The 18,042-nt window shown below is 46.4% G+C and overlaps 1 protein-coding gene across 7 annotated transcripts in view; it reads left to right on the plus strand.

Annotated features, from left to right (window-relative positions):
* The window catches only part of RALGAPA2 (Ral GTPase activating protein catalytic subunit alpha 2), a 285,791-nt gene that overhangs the window by 161,664 nt on the left and 106,085 nt on the right, over positions 1-18,042 (plus strand). For 6 of the 7 annotated variants that reach the window (XM_055090831.1, XM_055090833.1, XM_055090829.1 and 3 more), the window contains 7 exons: positions 1,964-2,072; positions 6,216-6,326; positions 7,614-7,682; positions 8,091-8,228; positions 8,710-8,893; positions 13,435-14,206; positions 15,045-15,116. In XM_055090831.1, the coding sequence (XP_054946806.1) occupies positions 1,964-2,072; positions 6,216-6,326; positions 7,614-7,682; positions 8,091-8,228; positions 8,710-8,893; positions 13,435-14,206; positions 15,045-15,116 (1,455 nt within the window). Of the gene's footprint in view, positions 1-1,963; positions 2,073-6,215; positions 6,327-7,613; positions 7,683-8,090; positions 8,229-8,709; positions 8,894-13,434; positions 14,207-15,044; positions 15,117-15,592; positions 15,829-18,042 lie in introns of those variants that run through there. The other variant, XM_055090834.1, reaches the window with a different exon arrangement.

Here is an 18,042-nt window from a genome sequence, read left to right on the forward strand (position 1 = left end):
GAAATTAAGGTCATATGAGTGTAGGTAAGCAAGCAGACTGAAATATTATCAAGATTTCAAATAAATGGAGGAGAACTGAGAGAGAATATAGTTATAATTGTGAGTGATAGTAATTCAGAAAAATTAAGAAAAAACAAGAAGTTTTTGTTATATAAATTGGAGTGGTATGAGATGGCATAGTAGCAAACAGTATTAACAGAGTGTATTGGAATACAGACTGAGAGTAAGGTAATACGGCCATTAGCTTAAAAAAGAGTCTTGATAGATAAAACTCATTCACAATCACAAAGGACATCCTGGGGATATAGAGAACATGAGGAGTCACTAGGAGTGTAAGAATAGGAAGATGCTAAATGGGGATGTTAAATGATGAATTTCAAAGAGAGAAAATAGCAGGAAGAGCTGTTATAAGTGAGTGTGGCTTAAAACTCAAGGCAGGTGAGAGTAGCTTAGGTTATAAAACCATTTTACAGGTCACAGTATTCTCCGTAGTGCAAGGCTAATAGTTACAGAGAAATGCAGGTGTTCCTAGAAACGAGAGCTCTTTGCTCTTAACAAATAGGTTAATGGGTCGTAAAAAAAAAAAAAAAAAAAAAGAATACACACACATATATATACACACATGCACTCAAAGGAAGAGCAGCTCTTAAAATGGTAACAGTATGATTTGGGGCATAATTCCAAGTGGTATAGTTTTCATGGGTCAAACCATCAGTCTGAGTTCAGCTGAGGGAAGATAAAGAGGCTTTGGGAAAGAATATAGAGTTCTTGGGAATAACTATGGACTAAGATGCAAAGGGCAATTTCTAGGAATTGGGCAAGAGAAGAGAGACATGTAGACAATTCTAGACAGTCAGGAAGGTGTGGAGCTCCATCTAATGCCGGTGCCGGAGAAACAAGAAAGGCCCAGCACACACCTTGTAACCACGGTAAAAGCACAGCTGTTACCGAGGGAGTTTTGGTAGAAGGTGACATGGTCACCAAAGGGGTTTTCATTAACTGGTTCTGAAGCACTTAGTCCATTCTGATCAAAAGAGGTGAGAATCCAGTGAAGTATGGTGGTTTTAAAACCTCAAAATAGCTTGATTTTAATTGCTGAATTATACTGATGGCAAAGGGATGTTCAGTGTGTAGGAATGGGCAGTGTGTCCGGTTTGACTGGCCCTGGATGTGACCTCCTGCTACAGAGAACAGCATATTGCATATTACAGCAAGCATCTGGTTCCAAGTAGTGGTTTGAAGCCCCTTTTTGTTCAGAAAGTGAGCAGGTTGGGGGGCAAGCATTTAAATTTCATATACATGCATTCAGGAAACATGCAGAAGAATGTGACTTTTTGATCATTGCAAAAGACAGTAGAATGTATCAATTCCAAAGAGAATTACCATCCAATCTTGATTTATAATTGAGGAAAGGTAATTTTTAAAGGAGTGTGCAACTTAAAGAATATTTTGTCTTAACACATTGTTTAAAATAAGTAACAGTGAAACTTATTTTGAAAGTTGTACTCAGGTATTCTTTATGATAAAATATAGGATTTGTCCTCTGTTTTTGGTAAGTGTTGTGTATTTTATTGTAAGGAAAACAATTACAAACTCAATTTCCAAAAGTCTTCTAAGATTCATGTTTTTGATTCTTCCTCAAAAATATCCTGAAGCAAGAAATTGTAATAAAAAAAATAGTTTCAGCAAAAATAAGTGATACATGTGCTGTGACAATTAACAGAAAATATACCATTTATTTCATTAAATATTTAATTACTAACCATTATGAATATTTCTATTTATCCTGAAAACTGGTCTATTGAGGGTACCTTATCTCTTTTCTCAAGAAGACATTTTGTTAATGTATCTGTAACTTTTGTACTTTGTAAACAAGGCTTAAAATATTTTGTCATTTGAAAATACCAAGAAAATGCATCTCTTCGTGAGAGTTTTCCTCCTTGTCTCCTTCTTTTTTCAAAAGGTGCATTGCCATTTGCTCCCTTGGGGTCTGGATCTGTGAAGAGCTTGCACACGGCACGAACCATCCTCAGCTGAGAGAGGCCATCAACGTGATAGGCGTCACTTTGAAGGTATTGCCAGTTTGTCATGTGTATTTGACATTAAGCTGTTTCCCAGGTATTCAACTCATTTTAGTTTGAATTAGCCCCATTTCTATTTCCCCCTACATTACAGAGAAGTTTTGATTCAGAAATCTTTTCTCTCAGAGCCACGTTGAACGTTCTGTGAGGGGTCCTGACAAAGCCACCGATGGCTGCTTACCCCCTGGCGGCTGCAGCCTGGCTGTCCATAGCCTGAGCTTCATGGACCAGCGCAGTGTCCCAGTGGGTTCCTCTGGTGGCTGGGCAGCTCCTGGGGCAAGCAGGACACCTGTCACCTGTGGGTTGGAGTGACAAGAAAGTGGGGTTTCATGCCCTGACCTCCTCGACAGGAGCAAGAGAGACCGGACAGCTCCTGGGCAACAGCCTGAGTGCTTCACGTCAGTGGGGCCTTGGGCATTTTGAGGATGCCTTTCTTCCTTGGCTTTGTTAGTAAGAAGATCTGCCAGGTGCTGTGTGCTCACCTCATGCTGGGCCAGATTTTTCTTAGTATTTCTGTAAATTTTCAAAAAGGTATTTAATTTTTCTGTAACTATGAGGAGAAACATTAAGGCAGCAGAAGAGAACGTACCTGCTGTGTCGAGCCCTTGCCCTGTCAGGGGCGTCCCAGCGCAGTGCACGGACTGAGCCATGGAATCCCGCCACCCCTGTGGGCACTGCTGCTTCCCCCATTTTAGAAATAAAAGAGAAGGCGACTAAGGGGAAGGCCAAGGAACTTGCTCCAGCTTGAATTGCTGGGAAATCAGAGGGCGAGGATCAGCCAGATTGGCCTCCCTTTAAACATTGTAAATAACAGAGGAGAACTCCTAGACAGAAGTCCTGGTACCTGGGGCAGCTCCCTCACCTTTCAGTGCCTGTGTTGCTGTGCTGGTTGGAAGGGGGAACACATCAGTATAAGAGAACCGAGGGCCAGAGAGGAAAGAGCAGCCTCAAGGAACGCGGGGGACAGTGAGCAGCCACTCTGGGAAGAGGGCCTTAGGGGGCTTGGGGCTCTACCAGGGGGAGGAGAGGAGGAGGAGGAGGAGGAAGGGGAAGAGGAGGAGGAATAAACATTCCTAACACATCCACAAAACCATCCTCTCCTCCACTCAATGCCACAGTACCTGATCAGCCACATCCCTCTTGACAAGGAGGGGCAGATGGCGGGTGATGGCCAGAAGAAGGCTGACAGTTCGATCTCGGGGCAGAAAGGGGAGCAGCCGGGCCACTAGGGCTTTTCCCTTCCTCACGGAGAGCACCTGCAGGAAGCCATCCGCTGCCTCCCTACAGGAGGAAGGGGAAGAGAAGGAGGGGGAGGGGGAGGGGAGGGGAGGAAGGGGAAGAGAAGGAGGGGGAGGGGGAGGGGAGGGGGAGGAGGAGGTGGGGAGGAGGGGGAGAAGGGGAGGAGGAGGCCCGGCCCTACCTGCCCTGTCGGCAGCAGGGAGCACGGGTTCTGCCTGTGGGCTTTGCATGGCTCCATCTCCGGGCTCTGCTCTGCTGGAACCGTGCCCTCCAGGAGTGCTTGGCGAGGTTGACATAGGTGTCCCCTCAGGCACGGGAAGGGCATGGGCAGTGAAGCTAGGGAAGCGCCGCCAGGGGGTGTCAATAAAAACCAGCCTCTGGCCACGACAGCGATGGGAACAAGGTGCTGTGCAGCCTCTGGAGAAGTCCACTCGGCTACTCGTTTGTTGCGAGTGGGACCTCGTGTGCGCAGCGGGGTGGGACTCTGCTAAGCCAGAGCCAGACTTACAGACTCCGGCGTCCTCAGGGGCAAGTGGCAGCATCGGCTCGGACTCGGGCCCTGCGTTCCTGCCCTCAGCCCCACCGTCCTCCTTCTCTTGCCCATCTTAGGAGCCATGGTCGACTCTCCCTTCCTCACCACCGTGGTCCTGGCTACCGGGTCCTGAACGGCCTCCGATCACTCCCGCCTGCTGCCCGGGGCCACTCCTCCCACGGCTGGCTCCCTCGGCTTCCTCCCCACCCCACCCCCACCCCGACCCCCATGGCCCGACCCTGGACCTGCAGATCTGCCCTCCGTGCTGCTGCCAGAGAGGCATGTCCGTGAGTGGGCCCCTGCCTGCTGCACCAAGCTGCCAGTTCCTTCAGAGTAGGGACTGTGTCACCCTGTACGTCTTGTCCTCTGTGCTGCTAATTCAGTGCCGGCTAATTCAGTGCCGGGTGCATTGTTGGTACCCCGTGGGCATGTGCTGGTGAGCAAGTGGGTCATATGTTTTACCCCCACATCCCGCAGCCCTCCACGTGTCAGGAATACCACCGCCCTCGCAGCCCTCCATGGCGACTCTCCTTGACTCTTCTTGCCTTGGTGCCTGCACCCTGGGCCCTGGGCCCACTGCCTGGAAGGAAACTGGCCCCTGCCCGACCCCGCGTTCTTCCCGGCTCAGCGCAGCTCTCCCCCTCCCTTCACCCACCCCGGCCCCAGTGGCTTCTCTCTGCCATCTGCCCCCACCTCTCATGCCTCATCCCTCTCTGCCCTCTTGTCTGCCATGTCCCTCATTTCACCATTGTCACCTTGTCTGTCTCCGGCCATAATGCAAGAGCCATGCCAACCTAATGTTTCTACCACGTGACCCGACCAGCGAGACGCAGCAGAAACGCCCCCGGTGCCCACTCTTACTCTTCCTCTCCCTCCACACTCCGACATCCCCTCACACCTCCTTGGGGCTGTGCTCGGCATTAGGAATATGACAGAGAATAAGATGCAAGAGGATAAACACACAAAACAACAAGCAAACAAACACAGAGGATCAGCTCTGATAGCCCTTAATGCCGTCCAGAAATTACAGCAGGGGAGGAGCATGGAATGGAAGAGCTGGAGGGGGCGGACTCCACGCCTTTGGACAGACTTGGTGGCCTCATGGGAGAGATGACATCTTGAGCCGTGATCTGAAAAATGAGGCAGCACCTGCCGAGTGCAGACCTGGGGAATGAGTGTCCCGGACAGAGCAAGGAGCAGGTGCAAAGGCCCTGGGGCAGAAATAAGAGTGTTTGAGGAGTGGACAGAGGCCGTGAGAGTCAGAGGGTGGGAGATCTGGGTGGCCGGAGGAGGCTGTGCAGAGCCCCTTGGGGCAGATGCTCTCACCCCAGGTTTCGTTGTGCCTGTCGAGGGGAGCAGTCAGTAACTGTTCTGTAGAAGTAAAACTGACCACCTTTCCCTTCTCATACTGTGATTTGTCACTGAGGTGCTAAATGTTGACTTCTCTTTGTTGTTTTTGTGGTCCTCTGGTCAGTTTACATCTGCTTCCTGCAACCTGGAGCTCCTGAGGTGGAAATAGCTGAGACGCAAGTCCAGAGGTCTCCCTAGACAGGGACACAGATTTGGTGACAAAGCGTTCTGCCCTAGATGATGGGGTGTGGATGGCAGTGTGGCCCAGGGTCTGGCCAGGGAGGGAGTACCGGCAGTCCTCATCCCTCCCACACACCCCCAGCCCACAGTCCCTGCGAGAACTGCCCCATTGCTGTGCCATCTTCCAAGACACAGGGGCACCTAGAGGACCCTGAACACACACCAGACACAGAAAACAGACTCAATAATTGAATATCCCATAACTTTGAATTACGTTCTCCTAGCTCCACATTTTTCACATTTCTTAGAATGTTATATGTGCAGGTTAAGTTTAGTTTCATCGGATAGAAAGGCTTTTGATCAATCCTTGTTTCTCCAAGTGTAAAATGAAGATAACGTCTGCCTTATGGAGCTGTTAATGAAGAGTTATCAAAGCGAAATTGAGTACAATTCTTGAAAAAGGTTCAGTACACAGGGGATACTCAATAATGTACTACATTTCAGTTTCCTCCAGTCGGCAAAACTATCATTTGTGTGATCTGAATAAGGCATTTGAATTTATGGTTTTAATTTCCAAATGATTAAATGACAACTATTTATTTCTATAGAATGTTATGTAAATTAGTACAGCTAGTCTAGACAGAAGGCAGTTACAGGATGGTGACCACATACAAACTGTCTGGTGATAAGATACATTTTTCATATATTTAATGCAGAACAGGGACATGGATCCCCAAATGGAGCTGGAAAGAAATCGTTGTTGTGTTCTTCTTTAGGAGTACTGCACACGTGAAGTGAGGTTATTTCGTTTGGGGTTTTGTTTCCTTTTCTAGTTTCCTAACAAAATCGTGGCCCAGGTAGCTTGTGATGTGCTTCAGTTGCTGGTTTCCTACTGGGAAAAGCTTCAGATGTTTGAAACCTCTCTGCCTCGGAAAATTGCAGAAGTAAGTCTTTTTCCCATAATGCTCAAACATCAGCGTTTCCCTTTTATTACACTGGATATTTAATTAATTCTAGATACTCAAATAATGGTTGGAGAACCAACCATTAAACTGCCGTGTGAGTCACCCATTTTCAGAGTAAATTGCACTGGTTCTTCTCAGCTGCGATTTCAGGCACCACGTAAGAAGCCACCAGTGTTCCAGGGCAGCCTTACACTTGGGGAGTTTGAAAGGCAAACACGATCACAACAAAGAGACCTTTTGTCGATTGGGCTTCATTCATCCAGAGTAATTTGGATGGTGCCAACAAGGAGTCGGCAGCTGGTTGTGATGCCCTGTGTGTGTGGGCGGGGGTGGGGTATGGGGACCTCTTCCAGACCGAAGGCCCGGACCGAGCTTTCTGCCGTAGCGTGATCACCCGGTGTAATGAGATTACGACTGTAATACCCTCCGTGGGGTCACTGGTGGAGGACAGGGGCAAGAGGAACAGGAAGAGCCTTGTCCACGAAAACACCCCGGACGTCAGTGGCATGTGAAGGTGCCGGCTTGCACAGGGGCAGGTACCCTCGCCCTGTAGGTGTGGTTGGTAAGGCTCGGCTGTTCCTGCCAGGTTTTGTAGCTGCCCTTCTTTAAACATGCCCTGTTCTGTACACACCCAGTGCAGAGGAAGGGATGTGATTTATTTTCTCTCGGCCCTAGACAAATTTCACCCGTGAGGTCACTTTGTTCTCTCAGAGATACAGCAGAAATCACAAGTGATTTTCAACCTCAAGGGACCTAGAGTGAAACAGAACTTTGGACGATAGGCATATAAGCTGCTGCAAAATGTAAAGTTGGGTTTTAGGGCAACCGTATAATTTATCACCTAAACGGGAATACCTTTGAGAATGAAAGTGGTGCTGTTACCCTGTAGCCGCAGGTGTGGGGAGACCTGGGGTAATTTATAAGAAAAGTAAATGGGAGCATCTTCATAATTACTTTTGCAAGTATTTGCTGCTTTCCTTGTGAGAAGTGTGGAGACGGATAATGGAGATTGTGTGACTGCAGAGAGAAATACTCCTTCCTCTGGGCCCCCGATTTCACTGCCAGCAGAGTGGAAACAGGCGTGGCCATCGCCTTCTGGTTTTCAGGTCACACAAATCTCTGAGGTGACTCTTCGCTTGGTGTCACCTTCCTCTGGGAGTTGGCACCAGGCTGGCTTTAGTGGCAAGGCCATCCTGGGCCTCCTTTCACACGGCTTCCAGAACTGTTACTGGGGTCTGTTTGATTGGGAATTTGTCTTCTCTGCAGATCCTCGTGGCCACAATTGCTTTTCTTTTACCAAGTGCAGAGTACTCCTCAGTGGAAACAGATAAGAAGGTAAGTGGCACATCAGCCAAGTCCTCCCTAGAGTTTTTTTTTTTTTTTAGAGAATGGCACTTCTTTTTTTTTTTTTTTTTTTTTTAGAATTTTATTTATTTTTCTATACAGCAGGTTCTTACTAGTTATCCATTTTATACATATTAGTGTATATATGTCAATCCCAATCTCTAGAGTTTGTTTTTTAAGAATGTAATAAGACAGATGGCAAATACTATCACATGCAGGGCTATCCTTTATAATATGCCCTGTTAGGACTGGCCCTAACAGCCTCTCTGCAAAAACCTCATTCATTCCTGTGTCCCTGAACAATGGCTGCGATGCCGGGAAGGTTCTGCTGTTTGCTGTCACTTGGGGTGGAGTCTGCGAGGCTGCAGCCTGAGGCTCTGGGTCTGCTTCGTCTTCCAGTTCCTCGTGTCCCTGCTGCTCTGCCTCCTGGACTGGTGCATGGCGCTGCCGGCGGGCGCCCTCCTCCACCCCGTGTCCACGGCGGCCCTGGACGAGCAGTCCGCGGCCCGGACCCCCTTGCTGGATTACATCTACAGAGTGAGTCTCCCCCGGGCCTCGGGGCACGGAGCGTGGACTGCAGCATCAGAGAATCACCAAAATAGGTTTTAGGCATTCACATACTTATCTGTGCCCTTTTGACAAGGATTTATGGGGGTTCAACATTTTAAAAGAAATGAATGACTTAAGGAGTGAGAGCAGAACAGTTATGATTATAGAGAAGCAGTGGTTACCCAGTTCACGATGCGTGCATTTTACCCGACCGTTATCGTCAAACAGCTGCAGTTTGGTCAGAATCACCCAGTGTTCATGGGACGTGGTCTGTATCTGCTTTGTTATGAAAAGAACTCTTTCTGTTGTAGGAATATCCACAGCCTTAGTTGGACAAAATCTGTTTATCAAAGGAAGAAAAAGTATAATTGTCCCAGTTATCTCCTAAGTGCTGTTGTAGTTTGACAGGTTGTCAGGGGGCAGGAGGTTGGGGGCATCCCTGGCACACAATCCCTTCCCTACTTCACAGGTTCTGCACTGCTGTGTTTGCGGCTCAAGCACGTACACCCAGCAGAGCCGCTACACCCTGACCCTGGCTGACCTGTCGTCCGCGGATTACGACCCCTTCCTCCCACTGGCAAACGTGAAGAATTCTGAGCCAGTCCAATTTCATTCATCAGCAGAACTGGGCAACCTGCTTACTGTCGAAGAGGGTAAGATTCTTCAGAATAGTCATTCCAGTTGGCAGGAAAAGGAAAGACGGTAGCCATTTGTTAATACTCGCTGTGTTACTTTTTAAGAATCCGGTGGTTGAAATCCAGGTTTCTAGAGTGCTCTGTGATAGCAAGTCCTTCCTTCCTCGTTTCCTCTCTTTTTCTGTTCTCCTCCCCTTTCTTTTCCCATCTTAGTTAAATTTTGTATTATCGAAGACCCACAGGACCCACAAACCCACAAACACAGTCCATTTTCTGTCCCCAAGGAGCTTTTCATCTCATGGTGGCGGCGGGGGTGGGGCGGGGGGCGGGCGACAGGATTCAGGCAGAAGGACTCGTGTGTGGCCCGGTAGCACCACAGGGGCTTCGCCCGGAGGAGGACCTAAGCCAGACTTGGAAGGACGGGCTGACTTTGCGAGGAGCTGGTAGAGCGTCGGGACCAGGCGGGCATCACAAAGGGATGGTGTGAGGCCACTCTGCTCCCAGCGGAGGGCCCATCGTAGACATGGGGGTGTGTCAGGACCTCGGGGCTGTGCTTACCCCCCTAACCACCTTCTCCCCAAATGACAAGAGCCCATCTCTAGGCCTTGGAATATGAGTCAGCATGTGGGTGTGTCATCTGTATGTGTGATATATGCCATCTGTATGCCTAGACTCACATACACACACGCACTAAAACTAGTGAACTCTGAAAACTGATGAATTCTTTCGGTGACAAATGTGATATTGTACTATTGTTACTCAAGATGTTAGCATTCGGGTGAAGGATATCTGGGCTCTCTCTCTGTATTATTTCTTACAAGGGCGTGTGAATCTTCAATTGTCTCAAAAATTAAAAGTTAAAAAAAAAATGTGGGTATAGAGTGTTAGATCATCCATGAAAATGTTATGGGCTTTGCAAGTTAAAAACCTAGGCCTAAGAACAGAACCTTGCGGGTAAAACTTCCTTAAAGAAAAAGGAGCGAGGGCATGTCACCAGGAAAACAAAGTCAGGGAAATGGACAAAGAACCAAGAGGAGTCATTTCTAGGAGGTCAAGGGAAGAAAGCAGACAAGGAGCTGAAGAAGGTCAGCAGGGTCACAGGCTTCCAGAAGCTCGAGGAGGGTGAGACCAGAACAGCAGCTGTTTTATTTCCCAACCAAGTGTTTGGTGGTGGGTTTTGCTGAATACTTTGCACAGAGTTGTTGGTCTGCAGCCAGACAGCATGAGCTGGTGACCTGGGGCGTGACTGTTTGGAGCCCCAAGACAGTCCCCTGTGGGGCCTCCTGGGAAGGGAGGAAGGACACAGCAGCATTAGCCAGTGAGGGTTCAGGTCCAGGGCTGTGCTTGCAAGATTGCAGAGTCCGGAGTGTGCTTCTGGCTGGGAGGTGGGGACAGGAGTGGGGCGCCAGTCGGGAGCGAGGCCTCATTTTAGCTCCTTTTATAGACGAGCAGACCAAGGCAAAGGGATTTTCGCAAGGGTGTACAGGTCAGAAGTAACAGAGGTGGAATGTGGATTTAAGGTTTATCCACAGGGTCCTGGAACCACGAATTCTTCACTCGGGGTTTTGCGTAGTGGAGACAGAAGACTGATGGGGGCTGTGTTGCTGGCTGGCGGCACGAGGCCCCTCGTCACGTTGTGTCACCCTTTTGCCCTCCGTTTGCTTCGGCATTTGTGGGTCTCCTTCTGGAGTCCCCTGTTCTTTCCAGTTGCAATCTTTTCTTGACATTTTTTTCCCACAGTTGTAAATTCAAAACTTTTTTTTTTTTTTCAGTAAAATGACCTTTGGTCTATTTCTTTTTGCTGTTTCCTACCTTGTAGTCCAAAAATAGGTGCACTGCTGATTATGACTCTTCACAGAAAAAGGGCAGAAGATTAATAGGGTAATGAAAAAGGATAAACCTAAAAATGCACATTTAAATTTTTGTACCACTTTCTTTCAATGTCCAACACTCTTTGACTTGACCATTCATTCTCCAGAAAACCTCAGGCCCTTATGCAACCTTGTCCTAACACAGCTCTGTGTTACTCAAATTGAGGTTTAAACTTCTATGGCAAAGGAGTTTTAAAATTCTCTAACATTTTTGCTAAGTAAAAAAAACAAAAAAGCTTAAAAACATACTAGCACCCACAGACTCTCTTGCCAAATAAGTACATCCTTGTTAAGAATGAAGAGGAAAAATAAAGATAGGTATTTTAGGTTAAACAAAATGTGCTCATATTTGAGGGGTATTTTTTCATTCAGTGTCATTAATTCATCATTTATAACCACACTATTTCTACTCAGATAATGTTTCTGATAAGCAATGTTCTATTTTTATCTATTATTTTCAGATGATTCTTTCATAGACCATTTCCCACATTTGATGTAATTACTACTTTCAAATAGAGTTACAAGCGGGAGAGACCCAACCACCTACAGCTGAGGCGGCTGCTGGCCCAGCCTGGGGAGGAACCATCAATGGCATGACACCTGCTCACTTTTCTCATCATTAATACCTAAGTGCTTAAAAAAGAAGGGAAGGGAGGTGCTTTAAAAAAAATGAAAGTTAAAGGACAACCTAACATTACTGTTTTTATATTTCATCTCTCAATTTAGGAAAATAAAATAAATATTTGGAATATATTTTTGCATACTTTTCGGAAGTCACGAGCTTGTTTTTTCATAGATGGAGTCTAGACTTCCTCTTTATTTTTCAGGGCAGCCCTGGGCAGTTGATGCAGCTGAAGTCTGCCAGGGAAGAACAGTTCCTATTTCCCAAATACTCCCTTTCCTTACTTTTCAGTACCAAAGATATTTGGGGTTTTTATTGGGTGTGTCATGGTTTATGACTTGATTAATGTGACTCCAGGTTAATTTCCCATTGTAGAATTCAAGCACATGCATTGAAATACAAATTTGTATTTACCGCAAATTGAAAGTACAACCTATGTAAGTACAAGTAGAGGAAAGTTGCTTTTCCAGTTGTTGTTTTCTGCCATGGCCTTTATCCAGTTGGACCTTTCTTGTTAGTTTCGTAGCCTGTGCTACCGTGTCATCACCATGCGGTGTCTTACATTATGGACTCCTGAGCCCCCAGCTGGCTGCACCTTTGTTGTTGGAGCGTTAACATTTCTGATGGAGCGTGTATTCATATGGGATGATAAGCATGAATAAAAAGCATCTGTAACTTTTGAGAAAGTTAATATGGACACAAAAGCAAAGGCATTCATAACTGTGATTTCAAGGGAATGAGTTGAGGTGTTTAAATTTCTCAGCTGTATGGGAATCATGCACACTTCAGAGGGTTGGGAAGAAGCATTTCATTTCAGAGACAGATGTAGATGACTTCCTCTGCTTCTAAAAAGTTAGGATTTTTAAATGAAGTTTTATTTTTCATTGTTGAATACAGGTGATTTCCTGTTCCTCAAAAAGAAAAAATTAAGAAGAAATCCAAGAAAAGTGAGGACAGTCTGGTTCTCACTCATCACACAGAATTTCCTAGATTCTAGCATTTGATTGTTTCTAGGATTTTTACATCGTAATATTGATGATGTATAAATAAGTCAGTTAGATTTCTGCTGTCTGAGAGGGAGGATGGTTAGCATGAGAAAGCATATTTATAGTTATTGATGTTTTAATTAATGTTTGATTTTTCATGCTGTGAATTTAGAAATCAAGTATTTCCTAAACCTTTAAGCCCAAATTAGAAATCTTAGTTTATTTCAATGTCTAGTGATTTTTTTAATTAAAAGGTTTTATTTTGACCTGTTCTCAGATTAATGCACAGTTTCCTTGTAAATTTGGTGGATTAAGATTTCCCTAACTGCTCTCAGGCTTAAGTAATCGTTTCAGTCCCTACTTGTGGAATTCATCTGCTTCTCCTTCTTATCGCAAACATTTCACACAGCCCCCTTTCGCATGCTATTGTCAAAGTCCTTCTATACATCTAAAGTCTTAAAAATTTTATAAATTAGTTGCTCCTGGGCATTTAATCATCAACTACAAATTCAGTGAAAGCCTTCTAAGTGATTCCATGAATTATTAATATATCAGATTCTGTTAAATATTTAAAATGACCTCACAGCAAAACATAAATAGCCACAATAATCCTAAAGCAAATTGCTTCAAATATATTTCAGCAGTCCCAGGCTCAATTCATCCCTTATGAATGTCTCCCGTCACCCACTGAGGGGAGCGAGGCCACCTCCCCAGCCCCCAGCCCTCCGCGCTGCCTGTCCAACGGCAGATGTCCACCTCCTGGAACTCCTAGAACTGTCACCCCTTCAGGACCAGGATCTGTCTCTGGTTTATGTCTGTATCTACACGTTTTTAAATGTCCCTCTCCGAATGAGATCTTCACATAAGTTGGTTCTTTCAGCCATCTATCTAACTTGTATTTTTAAATTCAAGTAGAATGAATGTCAAAAAAAGAAAACGGGTGGAAAAAATCCCCAGACTAAAAAAAAAAAAAAATCCACCGTGCTAGGGACGGATCGCAATCCGGTGGTGGTCCATTTTCACTTTCATTCTCCGCTGTCTCTCGGTGTCCCCGTCCTGCTGTCGTCCTGCTGTCGGCAGAGAGGAGGCGGAGGAGCATGGAGCTGATCCCGCTGACGGCACGCATGGTGATGGCGCACCTGGTGAACCACCTGGGACACTTCCCCCTGCGCGGGGGCCCCGCCGTGCTGCACAGCTTGGTCAGTGAGCACCATGACAACACACACGCCGACGCTGCCGAGCTCTCCCCCGACGTGTTCAGGAGCCCGAACCTGCAGTTGTTCGTGTTCAACGATAGCACCCTCATCTCCTACCTGCAGACACCCGCGGCAGGTACTCCTCGCGGGTCGCCAGCGGGCGCCCCCTCGGACGTGAGAGTGATTGTGAGGGACATCTCGGGGAAGTACTCCTGGGACGGGAAGGTGCTCTATGGACCTCTGGAAGGCTGCTTAGCCCCAAAGGGCAGAAGTCCCTCGTTCCTGATCTCGGGCTGGCATCACCAAACACCTGGACCTCAGAGGGATCTTTCTCAGACTGAGGAGGGGGAGGATGTCCTCAACAAATTACTTGAAAACATTGGCCACACGAGTCCCGAATGCCTTTTACCGTCACAGCTCCATCTCAACGAGCCTTCCCCACCCCCGTGTGGAATGAACCGTGCCCAAGAGAAGGAAATCACCGAGATCCTCCTGCGCCAGAGCGCACAGGAAGACGAGTATGTCCAGAGGTGCGACTTGGACGTGGCCATGAAGGTTGCCAGCCAGGAACCGCCATCACCGGTGGAGCCCCGGGGAGCCTTTTACTTCTGCAGGTTGCTGCTCGATGACTTGGGAATGAATTCTTGGGACAGAAGGTAACGATCCACTCTAGACCTTCAACTGTCTTATTATTTTTGTGTGACAGTTCTTATCAGTTTCGGGTTTGGGAAGCAGAACAGAAGTGGAGATTTTTCTCTATTTCAGCATTTATAGCTTATTTTCTGCTGCTAAATTAACGCTAGAAATGAAATTAATTGGGCTGTACTGATGCACAGATTGAATTCCAAACATCTGTTGTGTATTTTAAAGGGTATTGAGCATTTACTCTGTGTGTGTGTTTTAATTACTGCTCTGTCCATTGTTGCTTCTGCCTTCATTAAAGATGCCAATGGACTACAGAGATGAATAAGCCACAGTCTCTCCTTAGCTCTGGTGAGGGAAGAAGACTTAATATTGAGCTGGCCAAAAAGTTTGTTGGGGTTTTTCTGTACCATAGTACCCGATACAACTCTGATGAAAGACAGTTTGACTCAGGACCTCTAGAAGAGCCGCCAGGCCATCCAGAAGTAGGGGGCGGTGGAGCAGACTCTGCGGAAGGGGTGGGTTTGAGCTGCAGAGATGGGGAAGAGCCTCATGGCAGAACTGACAGTGGAAACAGAGATACAGGCACACACACAAGTCACACACTCATGGACCACAGCCACCCGATGTCCCCGGACAGTAACCGGATGCAGTGGAATTGTGGTGCCTTCGAATATCTTAAGAATGAAGTTCATTCTGTAGGCTTCGGCCACAAATCTTTGGGGAATGATGTGGTTGTGGATGGGTAGACAGATGGATGGATGAATAGGTAGGTTTGTTCGCTGACTGGTTGGAAAGGGCAAAATTGATCTGTGATCACACGACTTTTCTTCCATTCCTTTTCCTTTATAGGAAGAATTTCCATCTGTTGAAGAAAAATTCAAAATTATTGAGAGAGCTAAAAAATCTGGACTCCCGACAGTGGTATGTGAAAGTATATCAAACCACCTTATTCCTGTCTGTCTTTGTGTGGTGGGGGATGCCGGATATGGCTGCAGAAGAGATACCCCTGCAGAGACCTGGCAGCTGGTGGCATTTGCACAGGCCATACCTTTGGTAGTTTTACTCTGAGCAGTAAACTTACATGTTTGCTACACAAGGAAGAGGTCCCCTAACCTCTGCCTTGATTGAGAACCTTTCAGCCAGTGGACATTGGTTCTCATTTCATGTCTGCAGCCCCTCTTGTCCCACCGGCCCAGGTCGCAGAGCCGCCCATGTTCACGGACCTCGTGGTTTGGAGCCTGTGAGTCTGACTCCATGGGCCGGCGTGCAGTGGTCTCTGCTCTGCGGGGTAGGCGAGGTTAAGACCCCGGTGCTGTAATCAGTCGCTCTCTAGCCCTAAACCTCGTTCTCCAAAGCGGGTCGGATCTCAGATCTACCTCTTTTCCATACAATCTTAGAAGCAGTTCCAAAGATGAGCTCCGACCAGTGTTTGATCTGGGGAAATGTGTGCTTCCGAAAACATCTCAGTCCGGAGCTGGTGTTGTACCGGGTACATAACGGGTGCTTGGAAGAAATGAACACACTGCTGCCTTAATCTTGAGTTTTTAAAAACTCATTTTAAAAAAAAAATAGCTTTCTGTTCCCTTGTATTCCCTTTAGGAGCATCATTAGGCATCTCATTAGAGAAGAAAAGCTGAAGCCGTTATTCCTGACCCCGTCCTTCCCCACATTCAGCTTCCTAATAGTTGTGTGCTGCTTTTTCTCCAGAGGAAGAGACCGAGTTCTCTGTGGAAATTTGGGGGGCTGGATTTTTGCTGAAAGGCTCAGGGATTCACTGCCCCTTCCCTCTTGTCCTCCAGTAGGAAACAAGTGGTCACTTGGGTTCCAAACTCAGCTTTTCAAACGTATGCTGAATTATTTCATGCTTCTTCATATTAAGTGAAGACATTGGTATCTTGTGATTGTGGCCAATTTGTTGAGAGTTAATGCACTTTAGTTGCATGAGGTACAATCGAAGTAGCTCCCTGGCGGGGCTGTTGCAGCATAATACGGCTTTGGAGAGCTGGTTGGCAAGTCCTCTCCCCCCCGATTAACCTTCACCTAAAACCCCAACTCCTGGATTTAGTGTCTTCTCAACATCTAAAAAGGTATCCACTTACTTTATGGTAAAGGGTGTTTTCAAGGTTCTTTTTAGAAAAAAAACCCAGAAATAGGTTGAGGGCTCTTTAGCTCTGAGATCCCGTGTACCAGTCAGTTAGCAGGTAAGAACATAACCTCGGCCCTCAACTTCCAGTCAGGATGTTTCTATTTATTTCTGGCATCAATTTATTTCCCTGCTGTCAAGGCAGAGTTTCTGCTTAGCACGTTCTTAGGAAAAGGAGAGACCACCTCACGGCTACGATTTGTATACTGTGAAGTTAGCAAAGCTGTAAATAGTGTGATGAACGTACGTACAAATTAAAGAAGGCTCCCCTTTTCAATATTAACACCTCTTGCCACCGCATGGTAAAGTGAAAGTTACAGTCGTGTTTCTTTGTTTGGCTTTTTAACGTGACGGCACAAGGAAACTGAGCGATTTCTGGTCTATTACTAATAAGAAAGAAAACTGCGTTCTAATGAGGAAGAGGAAATGGTTGCTTTTCTGTATGTGTGCTCCTGAATTACCTGCTCCTTCGAGCACTGGTCCTGCAGCTTGTGGATGTGAAGTGCTGTTAATGTTACTAATTGTCATTTCAAAAGCCTGTGGCTCTAATAAGGCCAGACGCAGCGTCTGCATCCTCCCAGGCTCTCTGCGGTGCTAACATTTTGGAGCCTGTGAAATGTGATGAGTGTTTACAGCTAAAGGTCACCTGTGCTCACACCTCCGTCAGTCACACAGTCACCGGCCGAGCTCTCTCTGCCCCACATTGAGTTGATGAGGACCTATAAGCAGCTACAGCGTAAAAAGCTTGGACTTTAAGGAGAACAAACAAGATCATTTCAGATAAACCTGAGATTGTTTTATGTATGTAAAGTGTGTAGAATAAAGGATAATTAAATGCTGAGGACTTTTAAATACACAGACAGAGCTGCAGAAAGGAATTGAGCGACTATCGTTTTCTCTCCATTTGTTGAAAGAGACTGTCTTCTAGTTCATAGGTTATGACCTCTCTTACCATCCAAACCCCCACATGATTACAGCTCTTAGAATAAGCTAGTCAGAGTCCAGACTGCTGGCTAGCCCTGCCTGCAGTCTGGAAGGAAATGATGTCACAGTTTTGGGCTCCATGTGCCTGAGGACCAGCTTTCCGACAGGCTGAGAGCACAAGGTCTCCGCTAGAGCACCGCCCACTAGCATCCATCACCCCCTACATCTGTTCCCCTGAGAGCAGCACCCCACCAGCGTGTCCATCAGGGCCTTCAGGACACCCACCTTCCCCACTGGCAGCAGGACCGTACACGTCAAAAGCCTTAAAAGTGGGCAATGACCGAGGCTCCATGTCCATGAATTTATTTTAAGGACATACCAAAGATAATGTGAAAACGTCTTTCAAATGGAAGCAACCTAAATGTCCAATAGCAAGGACTGAGGATATGGAATATTAATGTAATGGAATGTTACACAACCATTATTAGTAACTGTGTTATACAAGCACACGGTATAGAAATGCTCACACTCCCAACACGGTTTAAATGGTGACTTTTCGGTTATGTGTATTTTACACAATTGAAAACGTGTTCACAGATATTTTAAGTGAAAAAATGAGTGGCAGAACACAAGATAGTAGCTTCTCATTTTGTATGCAAAAATGCATCCTGAAGTAGTAACAGTTGTGATTTCAACATAGAAGCAAAGAACATTAGTGGGTTTTTTAAATTCTTCTTTTTCCTTTCTATATTTTCTAATTTCTCCTCTAAGTATTGTAAT

This window comes from Physeter macrocephalus, chromosome 14 (assembly GCF_002837175.3).
Source record: "Physeter macrocephalus isolate SW-GA chromosome 14, ASM283717v5, whole genome shotgun sequence".
Taxonomy (NCBI): Eukaryota; Metazoa; Chordata; class Mammalia; order Artiodactyla; family Physeteridae; genus Physeter; species Physeter macrocephalus.